Consider the following 26,133-nt stretch of genomic DNA (forward strand, 5'->3'; position numbering starts at 1 on the left):
CTCTGATTTGAGTTTTCACAGTAGAGCAAGTAAAGAAATCAAAAATGATTTTTCAGTACCTACATTGCTTATGAAAACATCTATCTATCTGTATTTACATTTCTAGAAAAAGAAAAACTATGCACAAAACTATTGCTATTTACTACAAAGCAGCAAGTAAAAGTCTAATCTGGTGGCAAATATCCCCATCATCTGGAGGTTGTGATTGCTCTACCTAAAAACAACACACAACCTTGAATTAACGGCTCAGTTATAATCATAAAGCCCATCCTTTCTCTCTGAGTAAGAGAGGGGTGTAAATTTTTATTGTTCTCTGTTAATTTCCCCAAATCCCAAAACTCAGATTCAGATTCATTCATTACCCTGCAGTGTCATTCCTCATGGATCCAAGAAAATAGTAGCCAAAAGGAGATCTAAACTCCAATTTTACTCTCAATTTCAGAAAGCAAAATATTTAATCATCTTTAATCAACTTCACATATAAAATATATCAGTGTAACAACAAAAAACAAGAAAGGCATTTTGGTAGAAGCATACTAGATACAAAAAAATTAATACAACTGAAGGCCAGATATTAACTCTGAATTTAATAGCAAAAGTTTTCTCAATCTGTTCATGAATTACTTTAGTTTAATTCTGGCTGGCCCACAATTGGGCTTCCCTGGTGGCTCAGATGGTAAGGAATCCTCCTGCAATGCAGTACACCCAGGTTTGATCCCTGAGTCAAAGAAGATCCCCTAGAGAAGGGAATGGCTATCTATTTCAGTATTCTTGCCTGGAGAGTTCCATGAACAGAGGAGAAACTACTAACTAACCACTAGAATGAACCAAATAATTCCTAAATAACACTAATTTCCAAAAAAAAAAGTCCTAATTCTTTGTCTTTCAAGGTAAACTAATCTCTTCTATTCTTCCCTGTAGAACTCCATGGACAGAGGCACCTACCTGGCAGGCTACACTCCTTGGGGTCGCAAAGAGTTGGAGAAGACTAAGCGACTAACGTGCGTACCACCATAAATTATCTATGCTTGACTGAGAGCACATTTGTTCCCAAAAGTTTGATGAACTTGAAACTATTGTATTCTAGGTATTCTCAGTACACCGGCAGTAAAAATTAGATTAAAAAACCCCCAAATTTGATTAAATTATAATCAAAGCAAAAATTCACAAAATAATTTCTAATCATTTTATTAAATAGGGTTTCCCATTTTCTAGGGCACTAATGAAATATAAAGAAGATAGATGACATGCATAAATATTCGTTTCTAATTTTGACCTGATTGTACAATTTTTATTAGCAAAAATCTGTAATTCATACTTTGGATTTGAAGATGTGGTTTACACAGAGATATTACTATTGAACTTAATTTGCACCACCTAGAAAAATAATGCCTAGAGGTCATGGAACTATTGTAATGTCAAAATAATACTTCAAAGGTTAATAGTATAAAAATAAATATGTCATCACATTGAAATCTATATTAACAAAAGAAAAAATAGCTTGAAGTTGTTCATCTTTTAAAAGGTTACATTTCTCTTGGAAAGCAGGAAAAGTTCTTACTGCAGAGGACAAACAGTGGGATAATTTACATATAAAGGTAATTAAGGCACATTCATTTGGAGAAGGAAATGGCACCCCACTCCAGTACTCCTCCCTGGAAAATCCCATGGACGGAGGAGCCTGGAAGGCTGCAGTCCATGGGGTCACTGAGGGTCGGACACGACTGAGCGACTTCACTTTCACGTTTCACTTTCATGCATTGGAGAAGGAAATGGCAACCCACTCCAGTGTTCTTGCCTGGAGAATCCCAGGGATGGGGGAGTCTGGTGGGCTGCCGTCTATGGGGTCTCACAGAGTCGGACATGACTGATGCGACTTAGCAGCAGCAGCAGCAGCAAGGCACATTCATTAGATGTATTCCAAAAAGATTAGATACGTTCATGGAAGGAACAAGCAGGGTCTTTCCTGCTTAGTGCAGGTGGGTTGACTCAATAATCAAAGAGAGCCCTTACAATCTCATCTCCAAATAAATGGTGGTACCAGAATTTGTCCTGTTAAGTTGACTTTATGGAAAGTAACCCTCTTCAAATTAAACTAAGAAGGTTGATCTGGAGGAGTGCAAATACAACCCCAGCTTTATCCTCCCAAAACAATATGCCATAATATCCACCACCATCTTATTCATGCTGATCTAGAAGGACTTTAAGATTCATATCTCATTCTAATCTTGAAAAAGTTCAAATTGGTCATGTAAATAGTTAACTGCATGCTATACATATGCATATTTCTTTCCATACCATGCTGCTTAGAAGTATTATAGAAATGTGCAGATTTCATTATTCAAGTTATGGTGTTTCATTACAGTGACGTATCCAAGTCATCACTGGGCAAGAAGGAATTCTGCACAAGAAAGTGTACATTTATTAGAACCACCTATAGACTGAAATTTGTTTGTGAAGTTCTGCTTTAATCAGAAAATTACTGGTATCCTAAGATCAGCTTCCAATGATTGATACTGACCAATTTTAACAAGAAGCTTACTTTTTAAATCTTCTACTATATTCAAATGCTATTTAAATCCATCAAGAAAATAAAACCTAAGGAGAATAGGCCTGTTCAATCAAGCTCTTCTGTTAGACTAGATTATACAAGATTTTCTATTAGTAATCAATTAGATTTTAAATAATTTTCCACAAGTGACTTTTCCTAAGTGTCTGGAAATGCTATAAGCCCTAAGCTACACTTTGGTCATGAAGGAGTATTTGCCAATGGATAATGGATAGGAAAAAATCAAACCATAGGAGCAGCCCTAACATCACTATGAGGTGTACACTAACAGCATATTGGTGAAAGAAATGAAAACAAGATATTTATGACACATAAAGGTATGATGCAAAAATAAAGCAAATATGAGGAATATTGGCTGAATCCCAGAAAAGATAGTCCTTATGAACATGAAGGAATGCTGCAAATTGTAAGTGAAAGTTGATGATGGAGTTCATTAAGAGATTCATGTTACAGTCAGAGCTCTGCAAACCCCAGTCACTGGATCTTATACAGCCTCAAAGATTAAAATAAAAATAAACATAGCATATCCCAACTCCTTGAAAATATTATATACACACAATTTTATTATACTGAAAAAAAATATATACAGGGGTCTGATTTTCCTTGAACTATCAAAATACAAAAGAAATCCAAAACACAGATGTAGCAAAGTACTGGGTTTTTATATTTTGGCAGGTGCTCAATATGCAGCCCACATAATCACACGTTAATGACTGGAGTGTGTTAATCAGCATGCATACCTGATTCCTTCTTGCCCAAGGGGGAAAAGCCAGCTATTCCGGAGCATGTCAATGTTTCTACTTTTGATAAACATTTTGATAATAGCTAAGTAAAAAAACTTTTCCAAAAAATATATTTAGAAAGATGTATTAATAATCATCCTGTTTAAATGAGTCACTTTAGGAAAGTTTTTTTTTTATATACTTTAAAATTTTTATTTATTTTTTAATTGAAGGATAATTGCTTTACAGTATTAAATATATATATTTGATAACAGGAATGATAAACAAGGTGTGCATATATAAAGGTGATCAGTGGAAACAGTGTCAGACTTTATTTTGGGGGGGCTCCAAAATCACTGCAGATGGTGATTGCAGCCATGAAATTAAAAGACGCTTGCTCCTTGGAAGGAAAATTATGACCAACCTAGATAGCATATTGAAAAGCAGAGACATTACTTTGCCAACAAAGGTCCATCTAGTCAAGGCTATGGTTTTTCCAGTGGTCATATATGGATATGAGAGTTGGACTGTGAAGAAAGCTGAGTACCAAAGAATTGATGCTTTTGAACTGTGATGTTGGAGAAGACTCTTGAGAGTCCCTTGGACTGCAAGGAGATGCAACCAGTCCATTCTAAAGGAGATCAGTCCTGGCTGTTCATTGGAAGGACTGATGCTAAAGCTGAAACTCCAGTACTTTGGCCACCTCATGCGAAGAGTTGACTCATTGGAAAAGACTCTGATGCTGGAAGGACTGATGCTGAAGCTGAAACTCCAGTACTTTGGCCACCTAATGCGAAGAGTTGACTCATTGGAAAAGACTCTGATGCTGGGAGGGATTGGGGGCAGGAGGAGAAGGGGACGACAGAGGATGAGATGGCTGGATGGCATCACTAACTCAATGGACATGAGTTTGAGTGAATTCCGGGAGTTGGTGGATGGACAGGGAGGCCTGGCATGCTGTGATTCATGGGGTCACAGAGTCAGACACGACTGAGCGAATGAACTGAACTGAACTGAACTGAATGTCAACACGTTGATCTAGACAGCATTAGTTGTCTATTTCATTATTCGCACCATGACATAAAATATAGCTTTATTTTTTGGTCCAAACTGTAAGTAAATTTCTGTCATTATGTTTCTGAGATGCATTTAAAGACAGACAATACTGTGTGCTAATATAGTTTCAGAGTTATAGAAAATGGGAAATCTTCCATAGGGCTTCCTTGAAAATGTTTCACAACTCAGGAGCAAGGAGGAACATTTTCACTTATTAACAGAAGTCTAGGTTTGAATTTTACCTAAAGTGAATGGATATCCAAAAATCCCCAAATGAGAGGGGAAATAATTGATGCTTTTGAACTGTGGTGTTGGAGAAGACTCTTGAGAGTCCTTTGGACTGCAAGGAGATCCAACCAGTCTATTCTAAAGGAGATCAGTACTGGGTGTTGTTTGGAAGGACTGATGCTAAAGCTGAAACTCCAATACTTTGGCCACCTTATGCAAAGAGTTGGCTCATTGGAAAAGACTCTGATGCTGGGGGGGATTGGGGACAGGAGGAGAAGGGGACAACAGAGGACGAGATGGCTGGATGGCATCACCTACTCGATGGACGTGAGTTTGAGTGAACTTTAGGAGTTGGTGATGGACAGGGAGGCCTGGCATGCTGCAATTCATGGGGTTGCAAAGAGTCGGACATGACTGGGCGACTGAACTGAACTGAATAACTAAATTTCTCAGGTCTAAACCTTGCTAGTGTATGGATTTATTCCCCCAGTGCTTCACAGACCCAATCAGGTACCAAATAGATGAATATAAACTTCACACATGGTTTGAACCAGGAGAACTAGTGGGTTTCACTACATTTTCTAAAGCATAGTCGCAATAAAAGTGAGGAAATAAATTTTGAGTGCTGCCTACTACCTTAAGTGACTAAATCGTACCAAAAGCATGACAATCCAAGTTTTTAAAATCTTTTAAAAGGTAACAAAATCAGAAACCTTCTAAAAGTCTCTCACAATATAAAGCATGACTGGAAAGGATTAAATCCTCACTCAAAGTTCCTAGACTACGTTATCATGTAATGGCAATGGCTCCATTCTAGAAAAGGTACAAAATCCACACCAGAATTTTTATAACTCAAAACAAACTATATGGAATGCTTCAGAGTGGATGAGCAACTTCGCTGAACTGAAAGCAAGAGAGACAGAGAGGAGAAATTGTTTGCAAGCAGGGAAGTATTATTCCCAACAATTATTTATTAAATATTTCAATATGCCTATTATTTTCTTTAAATTGCAACTAAGGATTTATTGACATCTTTTATTTATAGTGGAAAATTACTTTTAAAACTTATCTAGGAGATAAAACTTTCAGGAATTTAAATAGGTCTCTAAAATAAGGAATTCTGATATCTGGACCTGAGGGTCCAGTATGATTATTTCTACCTAATTAGACTAGTAATTAAAAGCCAAATGCATATAATCCATTTGTCTTAAGATATATAACATGGGAATGCACGCAAGTACACAGGTACACATGCATGCAGGAGGTCCCACTCACAGTCCTGTCACTTTGGGGATCTTATAAGAGATAATGTTGGTATCAGACCACATTCCCATAACCTACCCCAGAAGTCACCTGTAAACAGCTCCTTGTTAGGCAAAAAGCTTCTTCCTCACATGGAACACTCTTAGTGCAGGAGCATTGCCTATCCTTCCCCACGCCCTGGTCTCATCAACTTTACTTTGTGTTATAAAATATTATTGACTCAATTTCTACCCAAGTGTATATTACATAAAATATCCTGCTCACCCTCTGTGTGAATCTTGTCATCTTCAGACACTATGCTGCTACTGCTAAGTCGCTTCAGTCGTGTCTGACTCTGTGCGACCCCATAGACGGCAGCCCATCAGGCTCCCCCATCCCTGGGATTCTCCAGGCCAGAACACTGGAGTGGGTTGCCATTTCCTTCTCCAATGCATGAAAGTGGAAAGTGAAAGTGAAGTCACTCAGTCGTATCCGACCCTCAGTGACCCCATGGACTGCAGCCTTCCAGGCTCCTCCGTCCATGGGATTTTCCAGGCAAGAGTACTGGAGTGGGGTGCCATTGTCTTCTCCGTCAGACTCTATGGAACTCTTCAAAGAATGACTTCCCTAACTGCCCCTCTTTCACTCATCATCAAACTCTCACCTGCACTACTGCAACGGCTTTCTCAATAAGCGCCCTTGTTTCTGGTGTCATCTCTTGCAATCCATTCTGTACACAGCAGCTAATATGATGTTTTCAAAATATAATAAATCAAATCATGGTAGTGTCCTACTTAAAATCTTCCAGTGGCTTCCTCCTCCACTTAAAGTAAACCAAACACCTCACTGTAGCCTATGATACCCCGTAGTACCTGTCATCTGCCTGCCTCCTAGATTTGATATCATACCACTCTCTCCCTCACCCATTCCACTCCGGGCACTCTTGTTTCCTATTGCTCCATGCTGATTTTACGAGTTCAGTACAATGTATAACAAATACGATCCACTGTAGAGAGTTACAAGTTTCACTTAACCTCATAACAACTACTCTGGATTTAATTTACTTGAATGTTGAATGAGGCTAAGTGTTTATTAAATTTTCCTCTAACCATAGTTACCCTACCCCAGTGCTCATATTCTCTATATACAGGTTTGCAAGAAACCTAAAATCCTGCTATCGTTTTCCTTTGCTTGGTTGAGAAAACTTGGTCAGTGATATGATCCTTGGGGTATAAGTCATTACAGGTCTGATGTTACACTTGTTATACATTACTGAATCTATCAAATGAAAAGGGAGCACAAAAGGGAATTTCCAAATGCAGCTGCTATTTCCCAATTGTTAAATCCTTTTATTATACCATATAAGTACACAGCTGGGAAATACCATAGAGTCGGAGCTAAAACAAAATATTTTGGCTTCCAGACATTCAGAATATACAAAGGCTCCAGTGGAAAGTAATGATTGATATCAGAAGAGAATGAAAGTTTGAAAACATTTCCAGCAAATATGATTTCTTTTATGTTAATATAACATATTTGTATACTTAAACTATTTTATGCTACCATAAATCCCACTTAACATAAATTTGGTAAGCAAATTATTAATATCTATTTTCTGACAAAATATTAGATCATAAAACTTTGAGACTAACTCACCAAAGCAATTTTGCACTTGCTAATATACAAAATAAATTTTACTAAGAAAAATGTAGAGTGCTCTAAAGAAGTAAAATCTGAACTGTATTATTTCTGCCTCAACTTGTATTTTCCAGTGTAGTTATTTTGATTTGTCCATAAGTATATTTGGCATAAAAGCTAAAATATATCTTGAACCCATCCCTTCCCTTTATCTGATCTGCCTCTACACTAACCCAAGCCACCATCATCTCTACCTGGATTTCTCAAGTAGCTTTCCCGCACATCTTCCTCCTTTCACTCTGTCTCCCTCCCATCTATTCATAATACAGTCAGAAATTCTCTTTTTGAAGTTCTTAAACACTTTAAGGGCTTCCTATTCTGCTTAGAATCAACTCTCACTTCCATAAAGTTATCTATTAATATAAGATCTTGTTGGATAACTGGTCCCAAACAATCTTTCCAACCATATCTTTTCTTTTCCCTATGCAAGGAAAACAAATCTTCCAGTGGGTCTAATTGTATAATGATGATCCCCTTTGAATCTAAAGTTGGTCTAGAACAGTTAGTCTAGTCCAATTCTCTATTTCTCACCTACTGCTTCAGAGTACTAATTGTGACTGAGAAATCATCTGAAAAAGAGAAGTGTCTGCCTCCATAAATTATGGAATTAAGTCTTTGAACTAGTTTTGAGACAATACAGCAAGAATTTTTAAATATAAAAAGAGGCATTTTTAAATACTACTTAACTTTTTATTAAAGGATAAAACTTTTCTTCATTTCCCACTTAAAATATTTTTCATTAATTTAACCAAGAGTTAAGACATGTAAAACAGGATTTAAAATTCCTAATCTAATAAAATATGTTAAGATTTCAGTCAGTTATAAATGCTAAAAAAATTGAATACTTTTGCTTTAAACTAGATAAGTAATGTCACTTATTATGGTGCCTGTTTTAATGGTTACAGGTAGAACTTAACATGAGAAAGTAGGCCAATACATTGCATGTATTTGATGCTGTTCTACCTTTAGGGCAAACTCCTGCAGTTTGACTGAATGATACTTAGGAGCTTTGCATGTCCTTTTGAAATTAATATGTAGGCACATAAGTGAGAAAAGCTTTATTATTAATCAAGAATGACTGTTACAAATGATAAATACTTGCATTTCCTTACTGAAGATGTATTCACTCTATGACCTCATTCACATAGATATGTTTGCTTATTATAATTTTTCCATATTAATACACGGCCACACTTTATTGAATCATACCTATTTTGTGTTATTAAGTTCACTATCTTAAACACAGAGAATCAGAGCATAAGATAACCAAATTTTCCTCAAAATTAAACTAAATCCCTCTTGGCAAGTTGATCTAATAATGGACAAAATCTAAACCACAAACCATTTTCCAATTTTCCCACTAACTAGTAGTATATTGGAGAAAGCAATGGCACCCCACTCCAGTACTCTTGCCTGGAAAATCCCATGGACAGAGGAGCCTGGTAGGCTGCAGTCCATGGGGTCGCTGAGTTGGACACGACTGAGTGACTTCACTTTCACTTTTCACTTTCATGCATTGGAGAAGGAAATGGCAACCCACTCCAGTGTTCTCGCCTGGAGAATCCCAGGGACGGAGGAGCCTGGTGGGCTGCTGTCTATGGGGTCGTGCAGAGTCGGACACGACTGAAGCGACTCAACAGCAGCAGCAGCAGTAGTATATTAATAATAGACATGGTGGCTGTTTTCATGTGCTGTGCTGTGCTTAGTCACTCAGTCATGTCCGACTCTTTGTGACCCCATGGACTGTAGCTCACCAGGCTTCTCTTTCCACGGGGATTCTCCAGGCAAGAATACTGGAGTGGATTGCCATGCTCTCATCCAGGGGATCTTCCCAATGCAGGGATCGAACCCAGGTCTCCCACACTGCAGGTGGATTCTTCACCATCTGAGCCACCAAGGCCTGAACACAAATAACTCTAATGCTACAAATTTTGAGCTTTCTCTAAAACACATATTTGTAATGAGCCCATAATAACAGACACATTTAGGGACAGTGGCCAGATTTTAAAAGCTCACCATTCTTTGCTGAGACGACAGAACACTGTCCCAGTCAGCATCCTGTTGAATGGTATTGACAAGTGTTGGTAGCTCCTCAGAGTGAGGTTTGTTGTGCATTATGGGGTGCAGAGGCAGATGGGAGGCCACATGTTGATCACTGCCCTCTTCCTTTTCCCTTGAGGTCAAATCTTGGGTCATTGCTTCCTCTCCATCAGCTGTACAGGCAAATGGAGAGGTGGCTTGCTTGGAAGACATTCTTCTACAAAACAAGGAAACAGCAAGGATTTTTAAAAGGACTGTCAATGACAAAAGAATAAACCATCACTTATATTTGACTAATTCAGAAAAAAAGGAAAGTTCTCTAACTTCAGAAATATTTATGATCTAATCTAAATCACTGAAAAAAGAATTCTTAGCTTATGTTTCACTTTCCTCTTTGCTTTTAACTCAGCAAGCTTCCCAGTAATTGTACATTTTCTTCTTTACCAATCCACAAATGAAATTATTATGGAATGAGTTTTCATAATGTATAGTCTATGTATGTGTGCATTTTTCCTCTCAGTTCTCCCTACTAGATTATTAAGAGTAATTCAGTTGGTGGCTAGCAAAAAAAAAAAAAAAAAAAAGAATAGAAAAAATGAAAAGATAAACAGCAGATGAACCAGTTGGGAGAATGAATTTACAAGCATCCAAATTTCTCTTATGCTTTACATAGAAACAAAGGAAGTCTATGTAAGAAAATATAATCATATAATCAGGAGAGAAAGTAATCTATGATGAAAATCCCAAACAAACTTGGTCCAGATATCTTTAGTTTACACCTTATGTTAATGAGTATTAGGCCTAACACTGACTAGTGTCAATCTGATCTTTTTGTAAAGATCTTCAAGGTGTCTCAATTGCTATAACTAAACTTTTAAGTGACATATTGATTGAGTGGCTGATGGTGCTAGATTATTCTTAAGGCAATTTTGTGACATTTTAATTGAGTACATGAAATAACTATGCCTCTGTTTTATCTTAGAAAGTATATATAAGATTCAAAGCATCTACTATGAACATAGTAAAATGCCCGAGTGTTTACATGCTAAGTCGTTTCAGTCGTGTCTGACTCTGCAACCCCACAGATTGTAGCCCACCAGGCTCCTCTGGCCATGGGATTCTCCAGGCAAGAATACTGGAGTGGATTGCCATGCCCTCCTCCAGGGGATCTGCCCAACCCAGGGATCAAACCCTTGTCTCAGGCATCTTCTGCATTGGCAGGTGGTGTTCTTTACCACTAGCACCATCTGGGAAACCCAGTAAAGTGCTCACTACACATAATATTTTCAAAACTCCAAAAACAATTACTGAACATTCTCTATGTATCTACAAGTAAACATCAGCTACAATCAGCACAAGGTCTTCTTTCTGTACTTTCATATACAATCAGAAAATCATGATTATTAAACAGAATTTCAAACCTTTTAAAACATTTCTTTATCAAGATGATTTTCTTAGCTATTGTACCTAGAAATAAAGTCACTAAAAGTTTATAACTTAAAAGAAGAAGCAACTGAATATTTTTCTAAAACTTTACAATGTTTTTGTTTTATAGCTTATTTAGCTCTAAAATTGCTGTGTAACGAAAGGAGTAAAATCTCCACCTTAATTGCTCTTTAACATTAATTGATTTCATACCATTTTTTAAAAAATGCACAAATCAGTTAACATAGGAAACCACATGAGCATTTTTCAAATTAGCAAATCATTAACTTGCTAGTACTGTTTCTACAGACAAATAAATACTGATTAAAGGGTCTAGAAATCTGAGATTAACAGTTAAATTTACAAATCTGTCACATGCTTTCATGAATATTGCAGTGAAGGAAATATCAAGTGCAAAGAAAAATAATTAAGTTAATTCCAATTTAAACAGTAGTTTTTATGTAGCAGCCCATGTTTCACATAGGATTTAACAGCTAATGCTAAATTTCTCACAATTAATGAGGGGGCTCAGATTTAGTATCCTACAGTGAAAAAAATTAATATAAGATCAGCTAATCTAATTATGCACTGTTCTAAATAAAAGTATTACAGGCTTTTGAAGTGCTTTGAAACATATTAAAATGCTGATACCTACTTTATTAATCATTCTATAAATGGTAAAAAAATAATCTATTAGACTTGATACTAGAAAATAATATGGAGAAAAGAAAGTACAGAAGTATATCTATGTTTTCTTTGAGGAGAAAAAAGTGAAATGTTCTAAAGAGTACTATATCAAAGAATTACTTAAGACTATCCTTGACTAATTTCTTTCAGTACTGACAAATGGAGAAATGTATATAAACTTATAGAAAATGATACCACAGGATGCTTCTTAGTATACAGGAATCATCTAGAACTTATTTCACTAGCCTCATAATCACTATAGTAAAACCAGGCAAATTATAACTGTTCTGCAAGTTTATCAAGAGCTTGCCATTAACAAGAGTGTTTTCACAGTTCAGATAATAACAGTACCAATAATGTAATCATTCACATTAAAGACAAAAGAATGAATTTACTGCTGCTTTTTAAAACAGCTAAATACAATTGAAAGTCATAATCCAAAACTCAGAGTGACTTTAGTTCCCCAACAAACATCCTCTTATTATAAAGTGACTTGGCTCCTTCCAATAGCAATATCTGTGATTGTTGGTTTAGTATAAATTAATCACAACACAAAACCCAAAATGAAAAGTCTCTTAAGAATAATTTCAACTATAAACTGCACCAATGAACAATAGTGCACAATCCTAATTAAACACAACCATGCAGCTGTAAAAATAGACAAAATCTGTCCAAAGCCATGGGTTGAGTTTAAAGGCTGGTTTGTTAGAGTGTTTTCTTAAGGAAGGCTGGGCCCTCAGTCTTAATCAGCCAATAAATTATTTCCTGCAATTACATTAAATAGAAAATTATCTTCAAATGGGGAGTGTTAATTGAAAATCAAAATTCAGAGGGAAGTTTAGAAATTACACGCTGAATACAATTAGTGAGGAAAGGCTTCACCTCTACTTCATCAACAGTCTTCTGGTGATTCCTCCAGTGACCATTCAGGAAAGCTACCAATTTATAACATCACACAATCTGTGTTTTATTTTGCACCTACAAATACAAATGTGTATCAGGGTTGCAAATAAAATAGAGGCTGCCAACAAAAAGCAATATTAAATCTGACTGTTCATCCTCAGTTCACAACTTCATTAACGGACAAGGAGGAGAAATGGATAGACCATAATAGTTAACAACCGAGGAAGGCTTACTCAACTTCAAAATCCCTCCCTTTAGGAAAGAAATTAACATTTTTTGTTCCAAGAATACTTTTCCATATCACATTTTATTTAATTTCTTGTGTTTCTGTAGTTCTCAATATGTTGTTAGCAGAGAAAAAAAGGTGACTTGTTCTTTTAGCTAGGTATTGCCTCACTGTAGACATTTCCTTTTGATAAAATTGTTGGGCTTATTTCAGGTTTGTCTTTTACTGATAGTTTTGTTAAAGCTTTTTGTTTTAGATGGTGATTTTGTTGCATTTTTAAAAGGAAAATGTGCACAAATTCTTTTTTAATGAAGTTTATTAAATGTCTTGCTGCTGCTGCTGCTGCTAAGTCGCTTCAGTAGTGTCCGACTCTGTGTGACCCCATAGACGGCAGCCCACCAGGCTCCCCCGTCCCTGGGATTCTCCAGGCAAGAACACTGGAGTGGGTTGCCATTTCCTTCTCCAAAGCATGAAAGTGAAAAGTGAAAGTGAAGTCGCTCAGTCATGTCCGACTCTTAGCGACCCCATGGACTGCGGCCTACCAGGCTCCTCCGTCCATGGGATTTTCTAGGCAAGAGTGCTGGAGTGGGGTGCCATTGCCTTCTTCGATTAAATGTCTTAGATTTACTTAAATTAAATGTCTCAGATTCAATTTACTGACTACTTTTGCACAAGTATTTTGTTATAGAATCCTTCAATTTTCTGATTACATTCTCATTTATCTCAGTTCTTTACTTTAGCTTTCCCTTTCACTAGACCAACTAAACTGCATTGAGGAAGCTGCAGAGATATTTACTTTTGGTGATGCCTTCACTATAATCATTGCACCATGGCTACTCTTCTTTAGAAACTCATAGATCAAATATACACTTGCTTTAATGTTTTAAAATATCACATGGGATGCTGATTTTTATTTTTAATCCTCATATCAGTAATTTTCCATTACAAAAACTTCCACCCCCACAGTGTATTAGAATAGTATCTTACTTTAGCTGCTGCCCATGTTACAACTAATGGGCTTCCCTTGTGGCTCAGCTGGTAAAGAATCCGCCTGCAATGCGGGAGATCTGGGTTTGATCCCTGGGTCAGGAAGATCCCCTGGAGAAGGGAAAGGCTACCCACTCCAGTATTCTGGCCTGGAGAATTGTAGGAACTGTATAGCCCACGGGGTCACAAAGAGTCAGGCACGACTGAGTGGCTTTCACTTTCACTTTCATATACAACTAATAAGCAAAAGAATTAAAAGCTTTGTGAAAATGGTCAATTTCTATGTGACTTAACTTTGTTTTATTTTTGCACTATTATAACTTAAAAATCATTCAAATGAATTGTTTTTTTAATTTGTATTAAAAAAAAAAAAAACTCCCTAGCTATATACCCCCTGAAAACAGGGGTTTATAATGGAAGTGCTGACACAACCCTAACTAAAGCAGCACAAATGTTGCCGCTATAATACACAAAATCAAGTTCTATTATTCTAAACTATCCTCGCTCATGGGATTTTTCTTTACTGTGCTCCCAGTCAAACTGCTGAAGCATGAAAAATTTAAATGCAATCAAATGCGCCCAATTCTACTTTACTAGAACAAGTGTCTACAGTGGTACAATCTTAAAAGGAGATGCAACAGATTTGTTTGGTGTTTTTTTTAACTGTTTATTTATAATACAGTGCATTGGAGATAAAATAAAAGAGGAAATTACACTCACATGGTACCAGTGTATTGACTACACAGAGTACATTATAATCAGAGAGAAAAACTACATTGTCAACTTATCACATTGGTTAAACAAGATGGTTTTCTGGGGCATAGCTATTATCAAGTAAAATCTCCAAAGAGAATTACATATCTCTGGGACACATAAAACTAAATTCCCATCATGTGTTCCCTGAGTTTGAAATGTCTCTGCCCAGCAGATCAAGTGAATTCCCAGGATGCCAGCCACTGGGAAGAACTTCAGGGCTTAGGACTTCTGAAAATGAGATGGTAGGAGATGAAGTCCCCAGTAATTGATAAAGTTTTCTAGGAAGCCAGTAAGAGTGCTTCTAGGAAGATTATTATTTTATTCCAAAACTCCAGAATAAAATCTGAATGCTTACACCATTATCAACCTACTCAGACAGTAAGTTTATTTTATATTCTTTAATAAGAAATCAAGATTAGCTGGTCCAAGACTGGGTAAAATGGTGAGGACTGGATATCTACACATTAAGTATTCTATCTCAGACAAACCTTACTTTCTAGAACTTTAAATCTTTCTTTTTTGGTAGTGCTATTTTTTAAAGTTATTTTTATGTCTAAAAGTTAGGAATTTTTAGAACAACTTTCTCATAAGGCACAGTCACTTGAAATTGCTTTTTTCTCCCTTTTACCATTGCATGGAAAAAATTCACTTCAATACTATCATTTGGGACTGGCATAATTATCCAAAGAAGCCACTGAATTTATTAGAACAATATTTTAACCTGTTTTTTTTTTAATGTTTTCATTACTTCTAAGGTTATTATCAAATGGCATTCATTTCTTAGGTGTGCTACATTTACTCAAAAGAAGCCCTGTTTTTAACATAAAGCAACATTTTAATAGTTGGTTTATTTAAAGAAAAAATTAAAAATTCAGGCCAACATTCACATTTATTTTTGCAACTCAGCCCCAGGCTACCAAGGTAGACTTATTTCAGTCAGATACTTCACTGTTAATTTAATGCTGCAATTGATTTGATACTGAGAAATAAACAACTAATTTTCCAAAAATATAACACAGTGCCTCTCATTTTAAGGAGTATGAGTAACAGATATGTTTAGCTGCCAAAATGCACAATACCCAGAAACCCCTACAAAAGATGCCAGTCCACCCAGCCTAGAGCAAAGAGTGATTTAAAAATCCTCTTCCTGAACCTCTAATTTCCACCTTTAAGTATTGGGACAGGCTGAGGGAGGGCCCCTTTTCAGACATTAAAATTAAGATAAACCTTTTTAAACTTTTCTCCACCCACCCGCAATTCCCTCATGTAGAGCCTGAGGGTTGTTTTTGATTCTCTGTATTGTTTGATCCAGCACTAACACCTGTCCCTCACTCCACCTCCAAACTTCCCTATGCTTCTGCCAGCTTTTTCTCCCTCTTCCATCTCCTTAATAGCAAATCAGAAAATTCCATGAAGAAGGTTACTGCTTTCAGAGCTACCCTGGAGAGTTATAAACCTATCTTTTAAAGTTTGCAGTGGCTCTTTCAGAATATATATGGTAACATATACAGACAATATCTGCTAGAAGAAAACTCACTAATTTGAGTTAGCTGTCAAATCAGTAGTGATGGGGCAAATGAAAAAGGCTTGAAGCCCTTGAAGTATGCCTAAGAAGGGGCTTAAATTAATGGAGTTTGACTTATCTAAGGCTTCTAATTTTTCACACCAAAGCTCCAAAATTGTCTTCAAAGGCCTTCTGAGGTTCTTACAAAACAGAGACTACCTGGAACAGATTCTTCTCAAGTCATCAAAGTTTGTGTTTCTAGAGTTTATATTTAGCTGACAATATTGCTGTCACTTTATATAGCTTAAGACTGTTCTTTGGACTAGAGCTCATATGTCTTGGAATGCTTTGACTCATGAATTGTTTCTCCTGATAATATTACATCACGTAACCACCTCTGTCTAATTGGTTAGTATCTGCTGGAAGAGGCAGGCAACCAGCCTAATGACTGGCCTGCCTGATGGATTGCCTATGGAAAACCTATAATTATTACATGTGTCTCTGAGTATCCAGTTTCTTCCTGGGATCAAAACAACTTGCCTTCATGTAACCTCTATACTTTGTGCTTGATAGAAATAATACTGAATTTTTCTCAAAGCTAATCCACCAATTACTTGTTGAGATCTTTGCTTTGGAAAGCCAGGCCTAGAATACATAAATAAAATCAGTCACCTAACAATAAGAGAAAAACCAAACAATGGCTACTATAAATATACTTACTAAGAGGATTTTAATCACACACAATGATTTTATCCCTCAAATGAAAGACTTCTATTTGGCTTGAGTGAAAGAAAGCTGTCTAAAATAATAGTAAAATGAACTTATTTATATACATTCACTTTGAATCTCCTCTTCACATGAAATGAGAACCATAATTTTTAAAGTAAATACTAAATATGTCTTTGACAGCTTGAAACAAATCCACAAGTATGAAAGCCCAGTTACAGGATATCTTATCCAATTATCAATAAAATTACAAACCAGAACAATAACTTCTCAGAGAGAAAAGGTACGTAGGAAGCTGTCACCTCTATTTTCACTTTTCAGCATTGCCAGAAAAAAGAGAAAAATGAACATTGATACTATGTAGTTTCAAAAAGCGAAGCCTCACAAATGGTATCACTGAGCAAAATTACGTAAGGAAGCTAATCTCTGAGGTTCTCCTTTAGCTAAAGCAAGCCAGCAATTTCTCTCTTTCACGTAATGAAATAAGGTATAAACTTCAGGTTCCTATCAAATAAGAGGAGAAAGACTAGGAAGAAGAGAAAGCAGGAGGGGAACAGGCGAGGGTGGGGAAGGAGAGGAGAAGGGGGAGGGACAAGTGGAAAGGGGAGGAGAGAAACAACAGAGGCTTTGCAGTTCATTTTCAGTTTGTCTACTTAATGAAAACCTCATTGTACAACACTGAAAACCATTTCCAGCAGGCAAAGTATTTCTGATTCAGCAGAGGTTACACAAGCATCAAAGCAGTTAAATATAGGTGCCAAGCCACATTGCCAGGAGCTCTTAGTACTGTGAGTTAGTGTTACCTGACAGCTTAGTGAATATAAAATTACTTGTTTCTCCAATTGAAGACAATCAAATTGTCACCTTCCATTGTAATAATGCACAACTAGTGATCAGCAAAGTGCAAACATAATTACCATGAAGAAAACAAAAAATCAAATCTAAATCTCTCTACAGAGTAAACACATCTATCTGGCTTCCCCCAAAAAGGAGTGCATTTTAATGCTGAATGCTGTGGTGCAATCTGTTATTTAAGAACAAGATTTATTAGTCTTACAGTAAATTAAAATGGAAAACAATAAGAAAGACCAATTAATAAAAAGTGAATACAAATACTAACAAGAGCACTACAACTTTCCAGAGTATAAGGCCTTACATACTGTTATCAGTGCCATCTCTGCTGATAATGTTAAGTTTATATTAGCAGTAGGACCATTATAAAAACTACCCTTTCAGATATTTCTCTCTAGCCCAGAAAGCTTTCAGCAGGTTGAAAAAGACAGGTCTTATTCAAACTTCAAAAGCTTTTGTCTTATTTTTTCCTAAAAATAAAAGTGTTATGCCTTATTATTGTCTTCTAAAGTGATCTGTATTTCCGAGGTCAAAATTTCACCTCACAAAATTGACTTAGTATCTATCTCTATCCAAGTTTACAAAAATAACCAAGCACTGGATACATGTCTACAATTTTTATTTGTGCTGAGACACTCAGCATCTGGAATTCTTATCCAAATTTGGTGGCCAGATTGGCCCACTGTGAAAGTGATTTCAGGAACCCAAAGCTGGGTTAGTATTAAAGCCCTGAAAATTTGACGTTTTTCCTGCATGCTGAAAATTCCTAAGTAATCTATATAAATATAGATGTTGCTCCAGCCAAAGTGCTTTTTTAAAAGATATTACTAAAGTGATTTTATATCTAACTCAAAGTTTAAAGCACTCAGATTTACATTATTCTTTCCAATACGACAGAAACTATCTTTCCATTTCAGAACACTCTTAACAGGAGTTTTCTTCCTCATCAATAATGTCCTTCTTTGCATTAAAATGTGTTCATCATTGCTAATTATTAGAAAAAAATGTGTATCAAAACTACAATGAGGTATCACCTCACACTGGTCAGAATAGTCATTGTTGAAAAGTCTACAAATAATAAATCCTGGAGAAGGTGTGGAGAAAAGGTGAGAACGTAAATTGATGCAGCCACTATAGAGAACAGTATAGAGGTTCCTTAAAAAACTAAAACTAGACCTACCATACGATCCAGAAATCCCATTCCTGAACCAGAAAAGACAAAAACTTTAATTCAAAAAGATACATGCACCTCAATGTTCATTGCAGCACTGCATATAATAGTCAAGACATTAATGCAACCTAAATGTCGATCAACAGAAGAATAGATAAGATGTGGTACATACATACAATGGAATATTACTCAGCCATAAAAAGTGAAATAATGCCATTTGCAGCAACATAAAGTAGACCTAGAGATAATCATACTAAGTGAAGTAAGTCAGCAGAGAAAGGCAAATATCATATTATATCACTTATATGTCAAATCTTAAAACACAACACAAATGAACTTATTTACAAAACAGAAATAGATTCACAGACATAGAAAACAAACTTACAGCTGCCCAAGGGGAAACAAAGAAGGGATAAATTAGGAGTTTGGGATTAGCATACACATAGTACTATACATAAACTAGATAAACAAGGACCTACTGTATAGCGCAGAGAATTATATTCAATATCTTGTAATAACCAATAAGGGAAAATAATTCAAAAAGAATACACACACACATATAGACATATATGTGTGTATATCTATACATATATATGCATCACTTTGCAGTATGCCTGAAACTAGCACAACATTGTAAATCAATTCTATACTTCAATAAGAAAGAATGTCCTCCTTTTTATCAGAAAAGTATATTTTATATATAATGTCTGATATTTCCAGTCTTGCTTTTGCTGACTGTATAGAGCTTCAGCCTTTCAGAAAACTAAGATCATGACATCTGGTCCCATCACTTCATGGCAAACAGATGGGGAAATAGTGGAAATAGTGACAAACTTTATTTCTGGAGGCTCCAAAATCACTGCAGCTGGTGACTGCAGCCATGAAGTTAAAAGACTCCTTGGAAGAAAAGTTATGACCAACCTAGACAGCATATTAAAAAGCAGAGACATTACTTTGCTAACAAAGGTCCATCTAGTCAACCTATGGTTTTTCCAGTAGTCATGTATGGATGTGAGACTTGGACTATAAACAAAGCTGAGTGCTGAAGAATTGATGCTTTTGAACTGTGGTGTTGGAGAAGACTTTTGAGAGTCCCTTGGACTGCAAGGAGATCCAACCAGTCCATCCTAAAGGAAATCACTCCTGAATATTCATTGGAAGGACTGATGTTGTAGCTGAAACTCCAATACTTTGGCCTCCAGATGTGAAGAACTGACTCATCTGAAAAGACCCTGATGCTGGGAAAGATTGAAGGTAGGAGGAGAAGGGGATGACAGAGGATGAGATGGTTGGGAGTTGGTCATGGACAGGGAGGCGTAGTGTGCTGCAGTCCACAGGGTCGCAAAGAGTCGGACATGACTGAGCAACTGAACTGAACTGAATTGAACTGATATTCCCTTTTTACCTGATACTTCTGTTCTAAATAATCTCAGGTATAATCCTCTAAATCAAAAATGGATCAAGTAAAGGAGAAGGGGAAGTACACCAAAGAGTGGAAGTGTAATGAATTAGGGACCGTCAACAACATATGATTCCCTGAGCTTGAATCTCAGCATTTAAATTCAGATAATTACAGATCATTTCTTAGAAGGATACTTTCATCCTTTATAAACCTGAAATGGCCACCATTCCTCTGTTTTATTAGTAAAGAGTGGAGAAGGGTGAGATGACGGTACTGGGTTGACTTAATGGCAAAATTAAAAGCAGAATACAGATAGAAGAAATAGGAGAAAGGGAAAGTCCAAAGTCCAGTTACAAGTTTTATTATGATCAGAAATAAATTTCATATCATTAAGAGAAATCTGAATGTGAGAAATAAGATTGTTCTAAAAGGAAAGATCTTTTTCCTTCATCTTGCCAAAAAGCTCTTTTCCCAAAGGGTCTTAACTTATAATCTTGACACAATAAAAACCTCTCTGCAAAGAGGGTGGCAGGAGGTGGTAGTGGGTCATGTGGTTCAGTCAGTGTTTTTCAACTTCAGTGATGAGTAATATATTCCTAAAATTATGATCCTACAGAATATCCCTCACAATATAATAATAATAAAAAGTGTCCACAAAAAGAAGACAAATCTGTTGTCAGAGAATGTCTTTTAGACCCATGGGGACAAATGCTTATATAAATGTAACCAAAAGCTTAAGATAAATGGAAGAAAACAGAAAACATTAAAAGATTTCATTTTATTTTTTTAGGTTTATTCTATATGTTCCACGAGCACAGGGGTGATGACTACCTTGTTTAGTAATGGATCCCCAGTGCTCAGTATATTGTACAACACACTGCAGATAAATGGTAATATTGGGGAGGAAAGAGTGAGGGGAAATTAAGGATGGAGAGATGAGAAAATAGTTTTTTTTTAATTAAGGTACCTCTATAATCACAGAAAATGCCACTCACATGTTAAGGCTGCCAACCCATATATTCTTTCTCTATATCCTTTTTATCAAACATCTTATCCTTGATATCTAAATTATTATTTTTATATCTATATTCCCAACAGTGAACTCTCTCTCATCTCCCTGAAATACAACAATCCTCAAATGACTTCTAGAAAAGTATATCAAGATTATGCCAAGATGTACTTGCTATGTCATATTCAACAGAACTTGAAATTAGATTCATAGGGGATTTCCCTGGTGATCAACGGTTAAGAATCTGCCTGCCAGATGCAGGGACATGGGTTCGATCCCAGGTTCAGGAAAATTCTACATGCTGCAAGGCCACTAAGCCCGTGTACTATATCTACTGAAAGCTGCTCACCCTAGAGTCTGTGCTCTGCAACAAGAGAAGCCACCAACCACAGTGAGAAGCCTGTGCATCACGACTAGAGAGTAGCCCACCTCGGTCTGACACAGAGAATATTCATGTGTAGCAACAATGACCCAGTACAGTCAAAATAACAAATAAATAATTTTTTAAAAATTAGATTCATTCTTTTCCTCAACACCCTCCCTCATTCATTCACACCCAGGGAAGCATAGTGCTCAGAATCATCCAAGTTCAAAACATGGACACGAAATCTATCTCCTCTTTCTATCCTTGCTCATCACTGCCAGCCTGTCATTAAGCTCCATCAACTCTTAATAATGTTTCTCATGCTCATACCTTCTTACCATACCCATGATCACCTTCATACAGGGCTTTATTACACTTCATACCTTGACTCTTACAACAGACTGTAAACTGATATCCTTAATTTCAGTATCTCCACCTCCAAATCAGTCTTGCTGCCACCCCCAGTATTAAGCCATTCCCTTGATCAAAAAAAATCAGTGGCTCTCCTTTGATGACAGAAAAAGTCCAAACTCCTGACTCTGGCATTCAAGGCCCTCCATCCAGACCCAATCAGTCTTTCTAAGCTTATCTTCTAGTAGTCTACACTTTAACCTTCTTTGATACACTCAGACTTCACTTAATTGCTACCTCCCAGCCTTTGCTTTGCCTGTCCTTTCCCTATTTCCTCAGCCTTCCTTTCTTATCACTAGGAAACTAACTGAGCCTATTCCAGGTAACTAAATCCACCCATCTTCTAATCACTTCTATAAATACCCTGAAATTTTATTTTTTATACAACACATTCAACACAATGCATACTATCTTAAACAATCTTTTTAAAATATATACTATAATTATATTTTTATGCATTAGTTGCTCAGTCATGTCCGATTCTTTGCAACCCATGGACTGCAGCTCGCCAGGCTCCTCTATCCATGGAATTCTCCAGGCACGAATATTGGAGTGGGTAGCCCTTCCCTTATCCAGGGGATCCTTCTGACCCAGGGATTCAAACCAGGTCTCCTGCATCATAGGTAGATTGTTTACCACCTGAGCCAGTAATCCCAATCAGATTACAAACTTTTCCAGGGAAAGAACAAAATACTAGACTTCTCTGTATTCCCATAGCACCTAGTACATATTTTACACAAAGAAAACACTCCATAAATATTTGCCTAATTATATAAATTTTATTAAATGAACTGGTGGAAATAAATTTAGGGTATTCATTTAGTTGGAGGCTTTAAAGTAAAACTTCCAGATCTCTGCACATAACTTGGTTCTTCAGGGCTGTCTCCTCTTCCCTCACCCCCTGGTCAATTAAATTCATTTTATACTTCAAAAGTTCTACATATTCTGTGGGAAAACAAATCATCAATCTGTTGTTTAAAACATTCAAAAAGATGGATAGATGGACAGACAGATGAACAGCTATGGATGGATGGATAGATGATGAAGAGATGATTGAAAAGATACACAAATAGTATTTGCTAGATGTTTAGAAAGTATCAGTTCCTTTTGCTGAGCACTGTTACATATCTTATCTCACTTAGCCCTCAAAACAATTATAATTAGGTAACGCACATTATCCCTGTTCTACAGAAAAGGAAACCAAGGCATGAAAATGTTTATTTAAAAAATATTAAAACTTGCCTAAGGTCACACCTAGTAAATACAGAAGGCAGAATTTAAACTCAAGTGATCTAAATCCAGGGAATATGCTACTAGAATTAAAGGTAACTGATAATAAATCTAACTTAAATGAATTAACTATTTTCAATTATCTGAATTTTGACTAGTTCATATACTTCCTATAGAACTTTATTTTTAATATTCAAATTCGATATTCTAGATATTTATTTAATCCAAGCATGATCAAAGAATTTTCTGTCTTTCCTTTTCCCCTTTTTCCTTCCTTTCTACTTCTAGGATTCAAGGTACTCAATTACTGATTGACAACTATAAAAGGAGAGAGGAGAGCAGAAAGGAGAGCAGGTAACCTTCTAACCAATCCATTTGACTCTTTGACAGTGAAATTGATTACAGAAGTAGTCAAAGCTATTGGAATACAAATCTTAAAGATTCACGGTCATCTTCATACAGTAAATCTTATAATAAATATTTGTTGGTTATTAACGATCTATGCTTCCCCTGAAAGATCATGGTCCTGACAACTGTGGTGTTAAAGAAGACTTGAGAGTCCTTTGGATCGCAATGAGATCAAACCAGTCAATCCTGAAGGAAATCAATCCAGATTATTCACTGGAAGGACAGATGCTGAAGCTGAAGCTCCAACATTTTGGCCACCTGATGCGAAGAGCTGACTCATTAGAAAAGACTCTGATGCTGGGAAAGATTGAAGGCAGGAGGAGAAGGAGATGACAGAGGACGAGATGGTTGGATAGCATCACTGACTCAGTGGACGTGAGTTTGAGCAAGCTCCAGGAGATGGTGAAGGACAGGGAAGCCAGGAGTGCTACAGTCCATGGGTTCACAAAGAGTCGGACACAACTGAGTGACTGAACAACAAAATGCTTGCCCTGGCGTGATTTTTCTGATTAACCTAGATGAACAGCATTTAACTATATTCTAATACAGACAGTTGTGAGATAAAATAAGGATGTCAATTCCCATTCATTTCAAAGGTCCAGGTAAGTATGAGACCTAATTTCTACCTTACAGCTCTTACCAGAAAAGCCATACCAGAAGCATCATATACAACTGGAGCTATTTCACTGCAAAAGTAGGTGTTAAGGATAGCCTCGAGGGAAAATTAGAAGTACTTAAGTGGTATACATTTTAATACATCACCCATCTAGAATTCATTGTAGGAATGCAGAGTTAATTTAGATATTCTCTTAAAATCTGACAACCATATAACATTACATACATCCTAACTTCTGGCAGGGCAGGCCAGAAGAATTTCATACACAAGGGCATTCATTTTTATAAATTATAACTGTGAAAGTTGAAGAAAGGTTTTCACTACTAACCCAAATTTCCACATTTTTAATATACACCTCCAAGTCTGGTTTCACATATAAAGTACTGCTATCTTGTATTTTTCCCTCACTACCTCCGCCACCTTTCCCTACTCCTTATAGTTATTTGCTTCAAGTTTCACACTTGCACTTGCTGGTAACATATTATCATAAACCATTCCAGGAGAATATTAGAATCCAATGTTTCCATGAATCACTGCACAGAATTATTTGCATTATCATTATAGAAGACATGTATGACTACTGACTGTCTTGCACACTAAGGGGTTCTTTACCAAGTACCTATATGCACACCTATCAAGCCACTGAAGTTCTAGTTTTCCCAAGCTTTGCTATGAGAAAAAAAACTACACTATTTATCCAGTTTTGTTTCTTCTTCTCACATAAGCACCACCTCACAATCTCCCAAAATAGAAACATTTTAATATGCCTTGTCTATGTGTTTTTTTCAATTTCTTCAAAAGTAGATCTTTTGTTTGCATCCATCCAGTGCCTAGACCTAGAAAACTGCTACCAGTCTTAACATAATCTACTGCCAGAAGGAAAAATGTGGATTCATAAAAAGATTTCGAGTAGGGATTTAAATCCCGGACCTCTCATTTACTAGATCTGTGAACTTGACAAGTTACTTAACTCTCTGAGGCGCCTTGTCCCCATCTGCAAAATTAGAAACAACACATCTTCCTGAAGATTAAATTAATATATGTGCTAGTACCACTTAGTATTCGGTGGGTATTAAATGAACAGTAACTTCCTTTAAATAAAAGTGCACAGAAAAGGAGTTTGACTCAAGCAAAATTGTGAAAGGACAAGATTCCGAATTTTTACAAATCACAATAAATGAAAGTTCCATGGAATCGTTTTCCAGTGCCAATATACCCATGGCCCAGACCAAAGTAGACTAGAGACTAGGACCATGTCAACAGGGTAAAATACAGGAAATACTATCTCCCCAAAGAGGTAGGCATGAGAGGGAATCGCTCACATAGAAGAAACCATAGCATACAATATCTGCTGCTGAGAACTGTACTTGTGAGGATAATGGAGTATCCCGGACTCTGGCTACCCATTCAGACCACCTACTATTAGCCTTTTTCCTTGATTTTCAAACAAATCAGTCCTAAACTTTCAAGACTGTACCCACTGTCTCAGAATTAACTTTTAAAGAGAAGCAGCATTTCAATATACTTTAATTTGAGAGTAAATAAAGCCTAAAAATGCACCGATACCTTTCAAAGCTTGATTATTTGCTTTTCTATTTGAGAAACAGATGGGTCAGTAATCCCTGGCCCCAAACTTTAAATGCTTAAAAGTGTTTCTTATTTCACACCATTTTTTATTTCTAAAAATCAAGTTCCTACTAGTGTGCTACCCACCCCAGCACATCCTCACGAGCTGAGAAAACAGTTTACTTCTCCTCTCATCACAATTTACTTTAGAAAGTCAACTTGAGGAGTTATAGATATGCTAGCCTGACTGCTTGGTATTTTAGTAAATTCGTTATCACAAAATAAGTATTCTGAACTCTACCACAGCTCAGAAAGATGACCGACACTCATCTACT

The 26,133-nt window shown here is 36.5% G+C and overlaps 1 protein-coding gene across 23 annotated transcripts in view; it reads right to left on the reverse strand.

Annotated features, from left to right (window-relative positions):
- The window catches only part of SOX6 (SRY-box 6), a 723,815-nt gene that overhangs the window by 403,640 nt on the left and 294,042 nt on the right, over positions 1 to 26,133 (reverse strand). For all 23 annotated transcript variants that reach the window (XM_027563370.1, XM_027563368.1, XM_027563367.1 and 20 more), the window contains one exon: positions 9,532 to 9,772. In XM_027563370.1, the coding sequence (XP_027419171.1) occupies positions 9,532 to 9,768 (237 nt within the window). In that variant the 5' untranslated portion in view covers positions 9,769 to 9,772. The remainder of the gene's footprint in view (positions 1 to 9,531; positions 9,773 to 26,133) is intronic.

This window comes from Bos indicus x Bos taurus, chromosome 15, assembly GCF_003369695.1.
Source record: "Bos indicus x Bos taurus breed Angus x Brahman F1 hybrid chromosome 15, Bos_hybrid_MaternalHap_v2.0, whole genome shotgun sequence".
Lineage (NCBI taxonomy): Eukaryota > Metazoa > Chordata > Mammalia > Artiodactyla > Bovidae > Bos > Bos indicus x Bos taurus.